This window comes from Rhinolophus hipposideros, assembly GCF_964194185.1.
Source record: "Rhinolophus hipposideros genome assembly, chromosome: 10".
In the NCBI taxonomy this organism is placed as follows: domain Eukaryota; kingdom Metazoa; phylum Chordata; class Mammalia; order Chiroptera; family Rhinolophidae; genus Rhinolophus; species Rhinolophus hipposideros.
The window spans coordinates 68,781,771-68,798,152 of NC_138056.1; the positions used below are offsets into that span (position 1 = coordinate 68,781,771).

Sequence of the window (16,382 nt, forward strand, 5' to 3'; positions counted from 1 at the left end):
CAGACTAGGCCCTTGTTTTTCAGTCTGTAATTTAGAAATCATGCCCCTCTGGCTTTCCCCAGATTGACAACCTTTTTTCTCTTGTCTGTTTTGACAATTTTCAGAACATAATATTTGGAACACAAGAACTTTAGTTAAAATCACCTTGTGGATTCCCTATAAATATGCAGCAGTCATTTCAAAATGTGCGTGGCTGATTTTGCATAAGTCTCTCAGAACCTCAGAGCTTTCATCTTGGAATTAGAAATAATTATAATGCTCAGCTCAGAGAATTAAATAATAATATATTTGAAAGTGCTTTGTAAATATAACATAAATGTAATAATAATTATTATTATAAGTAATAGTAATAGTAGTGGTCGTGATAATCAGGTTCTAGATACCAAGAGCCTTGGATTTGTATTAGAAGTTTGTAATTTATTTCCTATATAAATTTAGTGAATTGATTTCAGCCTCAGTTTTGTCATCTACAAAATGAGGGGATTAATTCTGGTCACATGGTTTTTGTGTTGTGATATTTTATATATAAATTATTCAGTATAATGTCTAATATGTAATATTATACCACAAGGATAAGTTACTATTATTTATTGTAATTTATTGAATACTTATGATATACTACATATTTACAAATGTTAATGTCAATTGATCTTCATAAGAATACTTTAAGGAGACATTATTATCTATAATTAATAAATCACACAGCAAAAGATTAAAGTAGTTGGCTCAAGGCTAGAAAATGATGGTTGTAGAATTTAAACCCAAGTTTGTCTGACTCCAAAGCTCATGTGTTTTGTAATATATAAATATATAAAGTATATTAATTATCTGTTAATTTTATACGTCATAGGCATACATAATATTTATTTGAGTAATCATATCTTAATGTGGAAAGGTTAGAAGGGATTTTGTTAATAATTTGATTGTGCAATTTAATTCTATCTGAGAGTTTGATGTGGTTTCATGTGCTTTTCCGAATTTTTATAAATTCACTATGATGCAACAAATACCATATTTTGACAATAATTTCCTCTCATTATTTATCCAATCACTTATATATTTTGCTTCTTTTAAAATAAAACTTTTAAGTGACAGTAGTAAAATCTGGTGTAGAGAAACTCACATCTGTTATTTTCATGTAATATTGTTGGTTGTAGGATAAGAAAAAGATAACCTCAAACTAGGTTACCTAGGACTCAAAGAAAATACTTCTTAGTGCCTAACCATTGTGAGTGCTCAGTTTTTATTGTATGAATGATCGGAATACCATGAACACTTTATTTTTTTTTTTTTTTGCCTCAAAAGAATGAACATATAATTCATTTAAAGAAAGCAAATCAATTTACCCATATTTTAAGTATGAAGAAAGCACACATTTTTTTCAATATAATTTTTTAAAGCTCGAGTTTCCTGGGACATTCATTCACTCAAAAATATCTTTCCTGATATGTTTATTTTGTGTGTGGTTAACCAAGAAGATTGTAAACATCCAAGTGTTTGGTATAGACATTGGAAATATGTCTTTTCTAAACCCATCCTTCTTTATTGTGCTAAGGCAGTGGTTTTAAATAAATACAATTTTGACCTAGGGAACATTGAACAATGTCTGGAGACATTTTTGATCATCACATTTTGAGGAGGTGTGCTACTGGAATGTGGTGAACAGAGGCCAGGGTTGATGGTAAATAGCTTACAATGCACAGGACAGCCCTCACAACACAGAATATCCCAAAATGTCACTTATGCCAAGGTTGTGAATCTTGATCTGAGGTTATTATGTAATTAAATTCATGGTTAATAAAAATAAAGCAAGAAATTTTATTTTTTTCTAAGTTCACGATTCAGGATGCTATAGATCCTAGGTATGCATATAATTCTGTAAATTCTTACACTATGCAGGCTAACATGACTTACATTCCCCACAGCACATTTACTCATCATTTATTATTTATTTCTCTAGCAGAATTATCCTTAAGTCCAAGGTGACATTTAGGGCCCATTTTTATTTCTACTTTTCCATGAAATTTTCATTAGTTTAAAATTACTTTTGTCATAGAATTTCTCTGAGTTTTAACTAATTAAATGAGATAGACTCTAGAATCTGGCATATAGTAAGCACTTGATTACTTTAAGTGCTCTTCCTTTTTGCCCTCTTTTTTATACCTTTTCTCATGTGATCTCCATTTACTTTGCTTCCCTACTGGTGAACATTTAACTGTATACAGTTTTGACATTTTTATTCAGTTATTTGAATTTCTTGAGGACATGTCTCATTCCATGAGAATGTATTTATTTGTATTACATAATTTTTTTCCCCTACCCTCCAGCATTATTAGCAGTAAGTAATGCTTGATGGAATGAATAAAGAAAAGAACATGCGAAGAAAGCAGGAGGACCAATGTTTTCATATGTATAGTTTCCAACTAATAACAATATTAATTTGATTTTTTCTTTATTGTATTGTGTATTATTTTTAACATTCTAAGAGTTTTACAAACTTTTAGGGCTTTTTAAAATAATGTTTTTGTTTACTATTATTTAGATGATAACATTCTGCTCTAGATGAATACAGACATATATTTTTAAAAGTACAAAACCAATGCTTGAAATGTTTATTTTCCAATTATCTATATCATATTTTTAAAAAGTCTTAGTCAATTATAAAAAAAATTCTAGTTAGGTCTTTGTAGTTTACTAAAATAATCCAATTTGATAGTTATATCTTTCTTTTGGTAATATGACTGCTGTGTACAAGTAAAGAGCAAGAATTTTGAATGCAAATGTAAGTGAGAAAAAAAGTTTTGATATTTCAAGAAATTTTAAAGTGTGTCTTTTTTGGTCCTTACAGAAAGTGTGGACTATGGGCCAGTGTTTGTGCAAGAACCAGATGATATAATTTTCCCAACTGATTCTGATGAAAAGAAAGTAGCACTGAATTGTGAAGTTCGTGGCAACCCAGTTCCCAATTACAGGTAGAAATTCTATTCATTATTGTTCTTAAGTCTTAATTTTTTTTTCCTTTAATGAAATTCTGACACTCCCAGGGAGTATTATGTCTCAAGTCATTTTTACATATTTGTCTTTTGATTTTCCCTAAGATGGCTTCGAAATGGAACAGAAATAGATTTGGAAAGTGATTATCGCTACAGTTTGATAGACGGGACTTTCATTATAAGCAATCCAAGTGAAGCAAAGGATTCTGGTCATTATCAGTGTTTAGCAGCCAACACTTTTGGAAGTATTCTTAGTAGAGAAGCCATACTTCAGTTTGCCTGTGAGTAAAGTTTATGCTTTCTCCATGTATATATATGCAGTGTGTACATATGTAATTTTAAAGTTTAGTTAGGCAAAAGCTCCGAACCTCAAATTTTAAAATAGTGGAAAACCCTGGTAAGGATTAGAATTATGTAAACAGTGCATTGCTTCCTGAGGTATTCTGAAATTTCCTGAAATGTTTGCAGTCTTCAAACCACATACTAGTCTGGGAGATTAAAAATCCTATTCATGAAAGCAGGTAAAGTTTAAAATTCAAATATCTTTTGAAATCTAGTACAAAAATAGATTTCTAATTCTGTCTGCTTTTTAAAATAGCTTCATCTTATCTGCTTTTATTCTTCTACTGTCTGTTATAGCCTATTAGCCAGAGATTTTTCTGGAAATAAGACAGCACATTCTAAAAATTCTGCTAATGGTCAATTAACCAAAGAAATGCCTCTAAAAGGCTAATATTTCAGAGATTCTGACTATACCTTCCTTCCCAGTTGTTCTGATTTTTTTATTAGAAAAATGATACTACATATAATCATACATACATACTAGAATATACACATGTTCTAAAATAGATCATATATCTAATTAACTAAATGTATTGATTTCTTAAAACTCTTGAAATTATTTCACTGGTAGTGAGGGCTTATCTCAAACTGAGCCTAGGCTAGTGGGTGGGGAAAAAAAAACTTAGTATTATTCCTTAGTAAGTAATTCTACTTGAATTTAAAAACTTGAGGATTACAAATTCTAAAATATAGATAGGAGGGCTAATAATCTTTGTGTTAATAATTCATATGTAACTATTTGCTACATAATTTATCACAAAATGATTTGTATGTTAAATCTACAACCTGAAGGATAAAACAATTGATTTTTCTCTATATAAGCATCTTCACATATTATTTCTATTAACCCAGAATCCAGACACCCTATAATAGAGTATGAAGGAGAAAAGGAAAGAATTTAAAAAATGACAATGGATAAGTTTGGAGAACACTGATTTAGGTCCTAGAAAAATCTAAATGTTATATTTTAAAGTAGATTTAGCTAAGGAATTCATATAGGCATTTTACAGATACCAAATATACCAAAATAGTTGTCTATATATATTCGTTTTATTTTAGAAAATATTGTGTGGTGCATCACAGAACCTCATACTTTTCAGTATGCACATTAAAAAGTAACTTAATAAACAATATGAATAACCCTCCAAATCACTCCTCTGTTAAATAGAACAGTCTTTTCAAGACAGATACAGAAAATCCAGAGATCATGATGTACAAATGTTAATGGCTTATACCTTTCTCTTTGGACTATACAATCTGACAAATGCACATCGATTCACAATAGCCTGTATGAGTACAGCAGTTGTTTCTTTTCCTTAAATCAGCAATGGCAGCAAAATATGTGAAGTTTTCTGCATCCTACAGAGCAGAAATCTATTTACTAGGAGACTGTACGTGTCCTTATGACTGTGCCTTACTAGGATTCCTGCAGACTAGTTGCTGCTGTCAAATACTCACTCCCATCTTCAGTGAGCAAGTCGGCAACAATATTTACAGTTCAATGACTAGGAAAAAAAAGCTCGCTCCATCTGTCTGACTGTCTGTCTATCTATCTATCTATCTATCTATCTATCTATCTATCTATCTATCTATCTATCTATCTAATCTATCATCCATCATAAATCTTACCTATTCAGTAACAAGCTGTTCCTAGTTTGAGTTTACAGCAATATTTGCTTTATTTTTAACTGAAACATATGGATTTATTGGTAGCATTTATGTCCCTCTCCCTTCCCTCTCCCACCACAGCTGGCTCAACACTGTGTTCTGGAAGCCATACATATGTGTAAGAGCCCATAGGTGCCTGGTTGAGACAGTCATTTACATAGGGAAGGCTAATTCTCAAAATTATTCCCCCACTAGATATTATGTCCATACTGATGATATAAAAAAAAAATTAAGTTCTTTAGGTTTAGTTTTATCTTTTGTCCAGGTGATCTTTGAGAGAAAAAATGCAAATAAATGCGGTAGAGAGAAAGGGTGAAGAGTCGATCAACTTGCTTTTTAGTATACTTGGGTATGAGCATGGGTGCTATAGGATTCTAGGAGCCAAGGTAGTTTTGTGATGAGGGGAAGAAAACGAGGTAAAAAGTTGGTGAGAAAAAGGGAAAGGGTTTCTCAAAGGAAGTGAAAGGGTACAAAAGTAAAGTAAGACCAAAACCTTTGCGGCTGCTTTCCTTTACATCATGACTTTCTATGTTCAGCCTCATAGATAGAAAATGAACTCCTTATTCATTGCTTGTAGAATGATTAAAATCCAAAGGGTTTTTGTGAGTGGAGGAACCCTCATTACTTTTGACACAATTTAAAGCTGAAATTATTAATTCTTTATACCCGTCAACCACTATTTATGTAAAAATTTAAATATTCATTATACAAAGAATATTTCAAAACTAATATATTTAGCATATTTAGATAAATATTAAAAACTATTTAATCAAATCAACTATTCAAACCTAATACATGAGTCTTTTAAAAGTTTTAAATGTCATAAAATTAGACTACAAATTTTCAAGATAATTATAAAACTTACTAATACCTATAACTAAATCTGTCCTCTGCTTATTATTGTTTTATACTTTATGCTTAACTCAGTTTTCAATAATTTTATTATGTAAGTATTTTTTACCTTTTATACATTAATTTTATCACATGTAAAGCATATCTGTAACTATCAGATATGCTTTTGTATAGTATTTAGTAGTATTATGATCTAAAATAAAATGGAAAATAGGATCATATTACTAATTCAGTGTCAGTTTCTGAGTTATCAACCAATTAAATTTTGGTGGCTTTTTTCAAAAGTGAGACATGTTTAACAGACGTGGCCTCTTTTATAATTTGAACATTATTTTTGTTTTATCAATGACACGTTTTACACAGGCTTTTGCCTTTTGGAATATGACCTTTGCTTAAAATGATGTTGGCAGTGTTATTGGCAGTGTTAAATAAACATCAGATGGGTCTCCTCTAATTATATGCATAGAAAAAAAGGTATAATCTATATTATAAACAGTTACATATTTTAATTTAAGATTCAAGATATCCATATACTAACAATCTCATATTTATTAAAGACAATAAAATTTAAACAAAGCCTAGGAGAGTTATCTCCCCTTTGCATGAAAATTACATACATACACACACATCATATTCAACTCTGATTTTGAGTAACATTACAGCTACATGAGTTTTTGCAAATTCAACTTATTTGCATACATATGCAAAATGTCACAGTTCAGCTTTTGGGACTCCCTTAATGCTAACTTCTTTGTCCTCTTATTAATCAGAAATATATTTTAAAGTATTCTGGCTGTCCTCTAATAACATCTTGATCCCCTGACTACTCCCCAAGTCAAGCATAGATTCAACTACTTTTCATTGACTATGTTATAGAGAGTAAAATCTAGGTGCTAGAGGTGCATATAAGATTGTTTCACATAAATTCTAGTGATGGTCGGATGACATTATAACTAAAATAATTTAGTAAAAAGAGATTTTTAAAAGCAACAACTTTTTTAAGGTCATGAGTTTACATTAGTAGCTTATATTTATTGAATACTTCTGTGGCAGACAATACTCTAAGTGTTTTAAAATACATTAACTCCCAACACCCCTGGGGGCTGGGTAAAAAAAGTGAAGGGATTAAGAAATACAAATTGGTAGTTACAAATTAGTCATGGGGATATGAAGTACAGCAAAGAGAAAATAGTCAATAATATTGTAATAACTATGTATAGTGTCAGGTGGGTACTAGACTAATCAGGAGGATCAGTGCATAAATTATAGAAATGTCTAACCACTATGTTGTTTTGTATACCTGAAACTAATAAAAAATAGTCATGGGAATGTAAAGTACAGCATAGGGAATATAGTCAATAATATGGTGATAACTATGCAAAGTGCCAGGTGGGCACTAGACCAGTCAGGGGGATCACCAACTATAATCATATAAATCATATAAATGTCTAACCACTATGCTGTACACCTGAAACTAATATAAAATAATGTTGAATGTCAACTATAATTGAAAAATTTTTTAAAAAGAAGAAAAAAAACATTAACTCATTTCATCCTCATAACCAACATGAGTTGTTATATTATAATACATAAATCCATTTTACAGATGATACATCTTATTTAACTTTAGTGGTATCTTTTCCTATTCTAATATAAATATGTCTTATATTCACTTTATGACATATTCAATTTAGTTTTCAGTTCTTCTCTTAAACTATATCGTAAACTTTAAAAAAATCCGTGTATGTTTTCTTCACCATTTTATAATCAGTCTATTAATACCTATAAGATATAACAAAAATAAATATTGGTAACAAATACAAGTATACAATCATTCTGCCTTTCTTCTCATTGTTCAAATTTAGTTAATAAACCACTTGCTTAATTTTCCTTATGGCAGTTTAAGACTTTAAGGAACATTGAGTCTCTTTATAGATCCGGAATTTGGGGATTTATAATAACTTTGCTATGTAGTTATTTTTTCTTATTATCATATTTCCTCTTTTAATAACTTTTTTTCTTATAATTAAAAAAAATGATTGGATGATCTATGATCAGGACCTAGAAAGCTAAATTTTCTAAATGAATTTGAGACAGGACAAAGATTCCTCTGGCTATTATTATTAAAAGCTGATAATATTATCAGAGGTCCTGGCCGTTGAAGAGAATGGTGATAAAGAAGTGAGTATTGGTACCATTACCTGGTCATTTAGCAATAATAGAAGGTATATGTAGTGTGTGGAAAAATTACATAAGTACAAAACAAATTATTCTCTTTTAAAGCTTTGTTCCTATTGACTCAATATATCAACAGATGCAAAATAGCAAGTATGTATATTTATATACGAGATAATTATTTATTTTACTAACGTATTTTATCTTAACCTCATTCCAAATGTGATTTATATGACTTGCCATATAAAATTGTGCACTATAAAAGATAAGTATGTAAATCAGTAAATACAGCACCAAGAAAAAATACATTTCTTAATCAGAGGTTAAGATAGTGTATGCCATAATAATTATTGTGGTCAAAAAATAAATATTTCCTTAGGATTCCCAGTGGTCAGAGCAAAATGATAGATACAAACATTTAAAGGACTCTAATTTTCCCCCACTTGCTTAAGAGAAGAAAATCTTTTCTTAAGATTTAATTCTCATAGAAATTTCTCATTTGAGGCTTTTTGTAGAGATCATAACAACATCCCTATATCACTTAAATAGCAAGTTTAATTAGCCTGACATAAAAGCAAGCCAATTCTTGAAATGTAACTAGAATTTAATCATGAAGCTATTCTGTTCCTTTATAAATCTTTTTTTTAAGTTTTGATTTGAGCAGCTAATGGATTTGAGCAGCTGCCGCATACTTGCTCATATTCCCCTTTTAACTACCTCTCACATGTCTAAATGTCTATCTATGAGATCTTTTATTTTGTTATCCTTAAATTAATATTTATAAACATGGCTCAGCATAATGTTAATAATGTACTTTAGCATTAATAAATATATACTTTATAAGGGTATAGTAAAAATTAATGAGGTGGAGAAGTCAGGTCTGTGAACTAATTTTCAATTTCAGAAAGAAAGACATAAACAAAAAGTTGGTGTATTATTGCTAGTGATAGATGTTATTGGTGATCGATAAGATTATTTTTGACAAAGTATGTTTTATTCCTGTAGCTTATGTTCATCACGAGGATAATTTCTTCACCTAGTGTAATTATTTCTCTTCAATGACAAGCAAGAATACACCATCTCAAACTTTGTCACTAGATTAGCTTAGTACCATGCTGATGAGAATTTGGAATTGATAATGTGACACTACACACTTCCAAATATCCTTCAGAAATCCAAAGTTTGGATTTTTAAAAATAATTCATCACAACAAGTCAAACATAAAATAAAAATAAAATTTCCTTATGCTTTGTCTTGTTTTAAAAATATCTTTATATGACATCCCTGGTAAACTGACAGTTTATATGTAAATTCAAACATATTTCTTTTCAAGGCATTTAAGTGATTTAGATCCACAATATTTCATTAATTTTCTTGAAGCAGTCGATTAAAATAACCTCCTTAACTCTTTGCGAGATTGCATGATTTTTATAGTCTTTGCATTAAAGCCCTTTAATTTAACCTTTCATTTTCATACAAAACTTAAAAATTACTTCTCTAGCTTTTTCATAATTTTTTCTTCTAAAGTAAAATTGATGTTAGACTTTGAAAGCACATTTTACTAGTCTTTACAATCCAATGAAATTATTTGAATAATTGCTAACTCCACAGCTTTACTGTGGAGTAAAGCCAAAGCTTTACTTCATTAGTCTGTGAGGTCTTATCCATAATGAATTTATTAAATCATTTGAATATTCACATGAATGAGTCACATTGGCATAGGTGATTTTATTATTTTTAATATTCAATTTTATTACAAAATAAATTAATATTACTTTGTAATGCTGTCTTTTATAAACAAAACAACTTTTATAAAATTATTACTCAAAGAATAAGGTTTAAATCTCCCTTTAAAAAGATGATTATTCTGATCATAATAGATGTAGAAAAATGTGAGTGTGTGACCCCTTGACAAATTACAGTATGGATTCATTGAGAGCACAGATACATTTTTAAATTAAAAACACATAATTTCATGCTTTAAAAACCGCTATAAGTGAATCAAAGTTGAAATCTGTGGCAGATTGTTCTCAAATCCTTAATTCTGTGACATAACATAAATTTGCAACTATTTTATTTATTAAAGTTCATCTGAACATATGTTTTCATTATTTATGGAAACCACAAGTAACTGTCTTGTGTAACAAATGACCTCCAGCAAAATGGTCCCACTTGCCTGGCTTGACCCAGTGTACATTTGATCTGAGTGCTCTTCTTATTTTCAGAAATGCAGAAAACCAGTTCTTCACTCACCTTGTGTGAAGCAATGCCGAAAGACCAGTATCAGGGAGCATATAAATCCTCTCACTCTTATTGCTCACGTCTATTTACCTAATTCATTGCTTCCTAGTCCTTAGTAGAGTATCTTTAGAGACCTTTCCCCAGCTCAGAAAATTCCAAGGCATAAAAGTACAATGGAGTTTTAAATCTTACTCTTAGTGCCAGGCTTCCTTGATAAAATAGTAGCTCCATCTCAGGACATTTCATAATCCAGGTGAATATAAAGACAGTAATATAAAACAAAAAAGTATAAACAAAGGGGAAGACATGGAATATGAGTACTTTCTAAACTTATTTTATTCCATAAAAACCCTATCTTTGAGGGATAAGTCAGAGTGGGACATGAATTAACCAGCCTGGCATTCCTGTGCCTTAATTGAATTTCCACACCTATTGCTAAACATTGCTACTCTTCATGTATATTTCCTATACTTTACATCCCCATGACTATTTTATAACTACCAATTTGTATATCTTAATCCCTTCACCTTTTTCATCCTGTCCCCAACACCCTCCCATCTATCACCCTGATAGATCTAGTACCCATCTGACATCATACATAGCTATTAAAATATTATTGACTATATTTCTTATGCTGTATTTTACATCCCAAAACTATTGTGTAGCAACCAATTTACACGTTTTAGTCCTTTCCCCTTTTTCACCCACTCCCAACCCCCTTGTCATCTGGTAACCATCAAATGTTCTTTGTATCTATGAGTTTGTTTCTGTTTCATTAGGTTGTATATTTTGTTCTTTAGAGACCACTTAAAAGTGAAATCACATCACATTTGTCTTTCTCTGACTTACTGCACTCAACACAATACCGTCAAGGTCCATCCATGTTTTTGTAGATGGCAAGATTTCATTTTTTTTTATAGCTGAGTAATGTTCCATTGTATATATGTCCCACCTCCTCTTTATCCATTCATCCATTCAGGGACACCCAGGTTGCCTTCATACCTTGGTTATTGTAAATTATGCTGCAATGAACATACAGATGAGCACCTCACCTTGAAGTAGCATTTTGGGTTTCTTCAGATAAATACCCAGAAATGGGATTACTAGGTCCTTCTTTGTCTCTTGTTATAGTCTTTGCTTTAAAGTCTTTTTTTTTTCCTAGTATAACTATTGCTACCACAGCTTTTTATTTGTTTGTTTCCCTTTTTAATAAAGCAACTTTTTTAAACTCCATAACTTTCAGTCTCTGTGTCTTTTCAGATGAAGTGAGTCTCTTATAGGCAGCAAATATAAGGGTCTTGCTTTCTTATCCATTCAGCCACCCTATCTTTCATTGGAGCATTTAATCCATTTACATTGAAAGTAATTGTTAAGTATGTAGTTATTGCCATTTCATTATTTATATTTTTTATTTATTTTTTTCATCTTAAAGAGTCACTCTAAGATTCCTTGTAATACTGTGTTGCTTGTTTGGAACTCCCTTAGGTTTTTCTTATCTGGGAAGCTCTTTGTCTGTCCTTCAATTCTAAATGATAGCTTTGCTGGGTAGAGCAATCTTGGTTGTGGGTCCTTGCTTTTCATCACTTTGAATATTTTGTGCCAATCCCTTCCAGCCTGCAAAGTTTCTGTTGAGAAATCAACTGATAGTCTTATAGGACCTCCCTTGTAGGTAATTAACTGTTTCTCTCTCACTGCTTTTAAGATTCTCTCTTTGTCTTTAACCTTTGGCATTTTAATTATGATGTGTCTTGGTGTGGGCCTCTGTGGGTTCACCTTGTTTGGGACTCTCTGCACTTCCTCAGTTTGTATGTTTATTTCCTTCACCAGGTTTGGCAAGTTTTCTGTCATATTTTCTTCAAATAGGTTTTCCTTGCTCTCTCTCTTCTCCCTCTGGTACACCTCTGATGAGAATATTGTTATGCTTGATGTTTTCCCAGAAGCTCCTTAAACTGTCCTCATTTTTTTGGATTTATTTTCCTTTCTTGCTGTTCTCATTGGGCATTTTCTCATACCTATCTAAATTGCTGATCCGATCCTCAGCGTCCTCCGTATCATGTAATCTACCATTGATTCCCTCTAATGTATTCTTCATTTCCATTATTGCAGTCTTTATTTCTGACTGGTTCATTTTTATGTTTTTTACCTCCATTTTTATGTTTCTTATCTCTTTGTTGAAGTTCTCCCTGAGATCATTGAGCATCCTTATAACCAGGGTTTGGAACTCTGCATCTGGTAGATTGTTTGTCTCCATTTTGCTTAGTTCTTATTCTAGAGCTTTGTTCTGTTCTTTTATTTGGGACATGTTCTTTGTCTTCCTGTTTTGGCTGCCTCCCTGTATTAGTTTCTATGTATTAGGTAGAGCTGCTATATCTCCTGGTCTTAGTAGAGTGGCCTTAAATAGTGTACTGTGGGTCTCAGTGGCACAGTCTCCCTAGTCACCTGAGCTGTGCACTCCAGGTGTGTCCTTTGTATGGATTGTGTGTGCCCTCCTGTTGCAGTTGAGTCTTGGTTGCTGTTTGCATATCAATGTGAAGGACTGATTCTCAAGCCTATTGGTTGTGAGGACTGACTGTGACTACATTGTTGTGGTACAGGGGCTGATCCTACAGAGCAGAATCTGCCTCAGCAGGGCTCCAGTGGCTGCCCAGTGTGCCCCTTGGGTGTGTCATCCTTGGAGGAGAACAGGTGATGCTGCAGCTTGTTTAGAAGCAGGCCACAGGGCACACCAGATTCAGGGCAACTTGGGAGAGGACCCCCTGTAGGTCAAGTGCAGCCACAGTCCTTTTCCTACCCAGGGCCACCTGGCAGGAGCCACAAAGCAAGCCACAGATGGCCACCCTGCATGCCTCGAGAGGCCAAGCCTTGAACCATGGCTGGCTGCCCCTAGTGTTGGCCTTAGGTCTGCACATCCTGATATACGAGATACACCCAAGCCAGATTTTGCTTGTCTGGGCTTCACAAACCTTTGATAGACCTTAGGAAAGTCTGCAGCATAAACCAAGTCAGGTGGTTTATACAAAAAGAAACACTGGAAATGGCTTGAGTGTGCCCAAAAGTTGGATGGGGCAGGGTCTTAGAATAACCAGGGCAGAGCGAATGTTATTAGCCAGATCGATGGAGACTCAGATGTGTGGCCACCTGAGTCTGCATGCTGAGAACAAAGAGGGCTCAACAGAGAGCTGGCTTCCACCAGTTTCTCCATAGAGGAGAAAGCTTCCCTGCTATCCCTTGTCCTGAAGGCAGACAACTCTGTTCTTTCTTCTCCCAGCCCCCATATATTCTTGTCACCTCTCCAGATGCTGCCCCAGTGCTGGAGCTCAGAGCTAGTGATTCCTTTGGTGAGTAAATCCATATGCAGTCCCTGTAAGAGGAGTACCTGGGAATGAAGCTGCCCTCTGTCTAACTCAGCCACAATCTCTGCTGGTTTTCACAACCAGAAATTATGGTGACTTCTCTCCCTAACACTGGAAACCTTGGTTGGAAGCTTGGTGTGGTGCTGGGACCCCTTGCTCTTTTTGGGGGGAAATTCCACAGCTGAGATATCCCTCCTGATATTTAATGGTCACAAGTGGGTGTGGGACCAGCACATTCCACATCTGTGCCCCCATAACAGTCTCGAGTGGCCTCTTCTGTATATCTGTAGTTGTAAGGCTTCAGTTCAGCAAGATTTCAGGCAATTCTCAACGATGGTTGTTTTGTAGTTTAGTTGCAATTTTGATGTGCTTGTAAGAGAAGGTAAGCACAATATTTACCTACTCTGCCATCTTGACTGGAATTCCCTGTAGATATTTATATATTTTTACCTCTATTTCTATATCTATCTATACTTATATCTATACCCATACCTGTCTCTCTCTCTCTCTCTCTCATATATATATATATATATATATATATATATATATATATATATATTCCATATATTTAAGAACAATAACATAAAAATAAGCAGCAATAGTTATTGAGCACTTAAACGCCAGGTAAACTGTTAAACACATTTAATGCATCATCACCCCCTTTAATCCTCACCTCAACCTTACCAAGAGATTTTTATTATGGACCTAATTTATAAATGGAAAAAAGAACTGAAGCTCAGGGACGTCAAATTATTTTCCCAAAGTCATACAGCTAGCAAATAATAAAACAACAGTTCAACCCAGATTTAACTTCAAATTTCCTATTTACAATCTGGCTTGCTCCACTCTATACTGTATTTTACTATGCACTGCAATTTTTATTTACCATATCCATAGTTATTTTATTCATAGAACATTTACTCAGTCTCCACTCTCTTTAGGCATTGTTCCAGATATTAGGGAGTTTATAATAAGCAACGTATATCCACCTAGATCTTGACCTTAGCAAAATCCGTACAAACCCCTCTACTACATATCTATTTTTTCATTCATACACTCAATATCTCCCCTACTAGAAAAATTGCCTATCTGGAACTGCTGCCCACTTTTTCTACTCCTTAACATCTCTCTTCTCCATCCTACCCAACCCCAATAAAATTCCTTTGTACTGTTTTCAGAAATAATCTATGTAAAGTACAATGCCAACCATGTTGCTTCTGCATAAATCTCTGATGGTTTATCTTCAATGCACAGAAGTATTTAATTTACCCTATAAGTATACAGAGGGCAGAGGTAAGTATAGGATTGCTCTAGGAATATGTATCCAAGAGAACTCTGTAGGGAAATTCAAGTTAGAAAATCATTTTAATAATCTAGGTAAAAGTGTCTTCAAGTCCATGATGTATTAGATATTAGATAGAATAGATATCTGTGAAAGGCTCAAAAATAAATGAGAATTTGTAAATAATTGAATGGGTGAGGGTGGAAGTGTTAAAAATATGGAGTTAGAATGACATCAAGATTGTAAGCTTTGATCAATTAAATTGAACAATTCATAATGTTATATAGTAGTCACACAGAGAAGAGAAGCAAGATTTTGGAAGAATAAAATAATTTTATTTTGAAGTTTTATTCTGAATTTCAGGAAAAAAACACAGCCAATGCATAAAAATATTGGTTGGTGCTCAGGAAAGGTGGGTGGGAACTGTCCGCAAAACACATTGAGATACTCAATGAAACCACAGAGATGTTTTCTTCAAGAGAAATTATACTAGGAAAAAAAAATTAAAGACTAACCTTTAGGAATACACACACTTCTCTGATAGAAAGAGAGTAAAAGGTAGAAAGAAAGGAGTAAGTGAAGGAGACAAAAGAAGAATGATCTGAGAGATGCACTACAGGGCCAATAAAAAGAATAAAATACAAATGGTATTCCAAGTTTTAAGGCTGGAACTGTCACTCACATTAAATGCTATAAGGTACTCTCAGAAAAAAAACCTTTGGATTTTGAGGCTATCCCAAAACCAATTCCACTAATGATAGAGACTGAAATCAGTATCCAAGGCATTTAAGTAGAAGGTATTATAGTGGACATTGATTTTGTTCATAACAGAATGAGGATGTATGAAGAGTTTTGTTGACATGACATGACAACGACTATATATATACTATATATAGTTTTATTGGAAAACTATATCTATAGTTTTATTGGGAAAGGGAGTCTGTTGTAGTGTAGGAGTTTAGACCAGTAGATATAATGACTGCAGACAAAATTCAGTATGTGGCCTCTCTGGAGAGGTACAGAGCCCCCTCAGAAGAGCTGGGCTGAGGAAGAAGCACTTTGTCTCAGTCTACCCGCATAAATCAGTGCCATGGGCTCTGGGACTGCTGGGGCTTACATGGGGAACAGCCCTGGTGTATGCAGTCATCCCTTAGGTGGCACCAGGCCCCTCAGGACTGTGAACAGTCCCAGTATTTGGTAGTAGAAAGGACTCAATGTAGAGAAAGATGCTAAAAATACAAAATATAGAAAATATACTTAGAGAAATAAATTTCTCCTTTCCAAGTAAGGTATAGGTATCCTCTAGACCAGGGGTGTCCAAACTGCGGCCCATGGGCCAACTGCAGCCCGTGATCCATTGTTAATTGGCCCGCAGCAAATTCCAAACATATATTTAGCTTACTTAAATAAACCAGGTGAGGCAATACATACTTCACCTTGAGTGAGTGGCCCGGCTGTTTGTGTATTTTACCGCAT

The 16,382-nt window shown here is 33.3% G+C and overlaps 1 protein-coding gene across 1 annotated transcript in view; it reads left to right on the plus strand.

Moving 5' to 3' along the window:
• CNTN5 (contactin 5) overlaps positions 1-16,382 on the plus strand; it is a 1,322,225-nt gene that overhangs the window by 830,096 nt on the left and 475,747 nt on the right. Inside the window, exons 5-6 of the mRNA XM_081062322.1 lie at positions 2,849-2,972; positions 3,099-3,274. Coding sequence (XP_080918448.1) covers positions 2,849-2,972; positions 3,099-3,274 — 300 coding nt within the window. The remainder of the gene's footprint in view (positions 1-2,848; positions 2,973-3,098; positions 3,275-16,382) is intronic.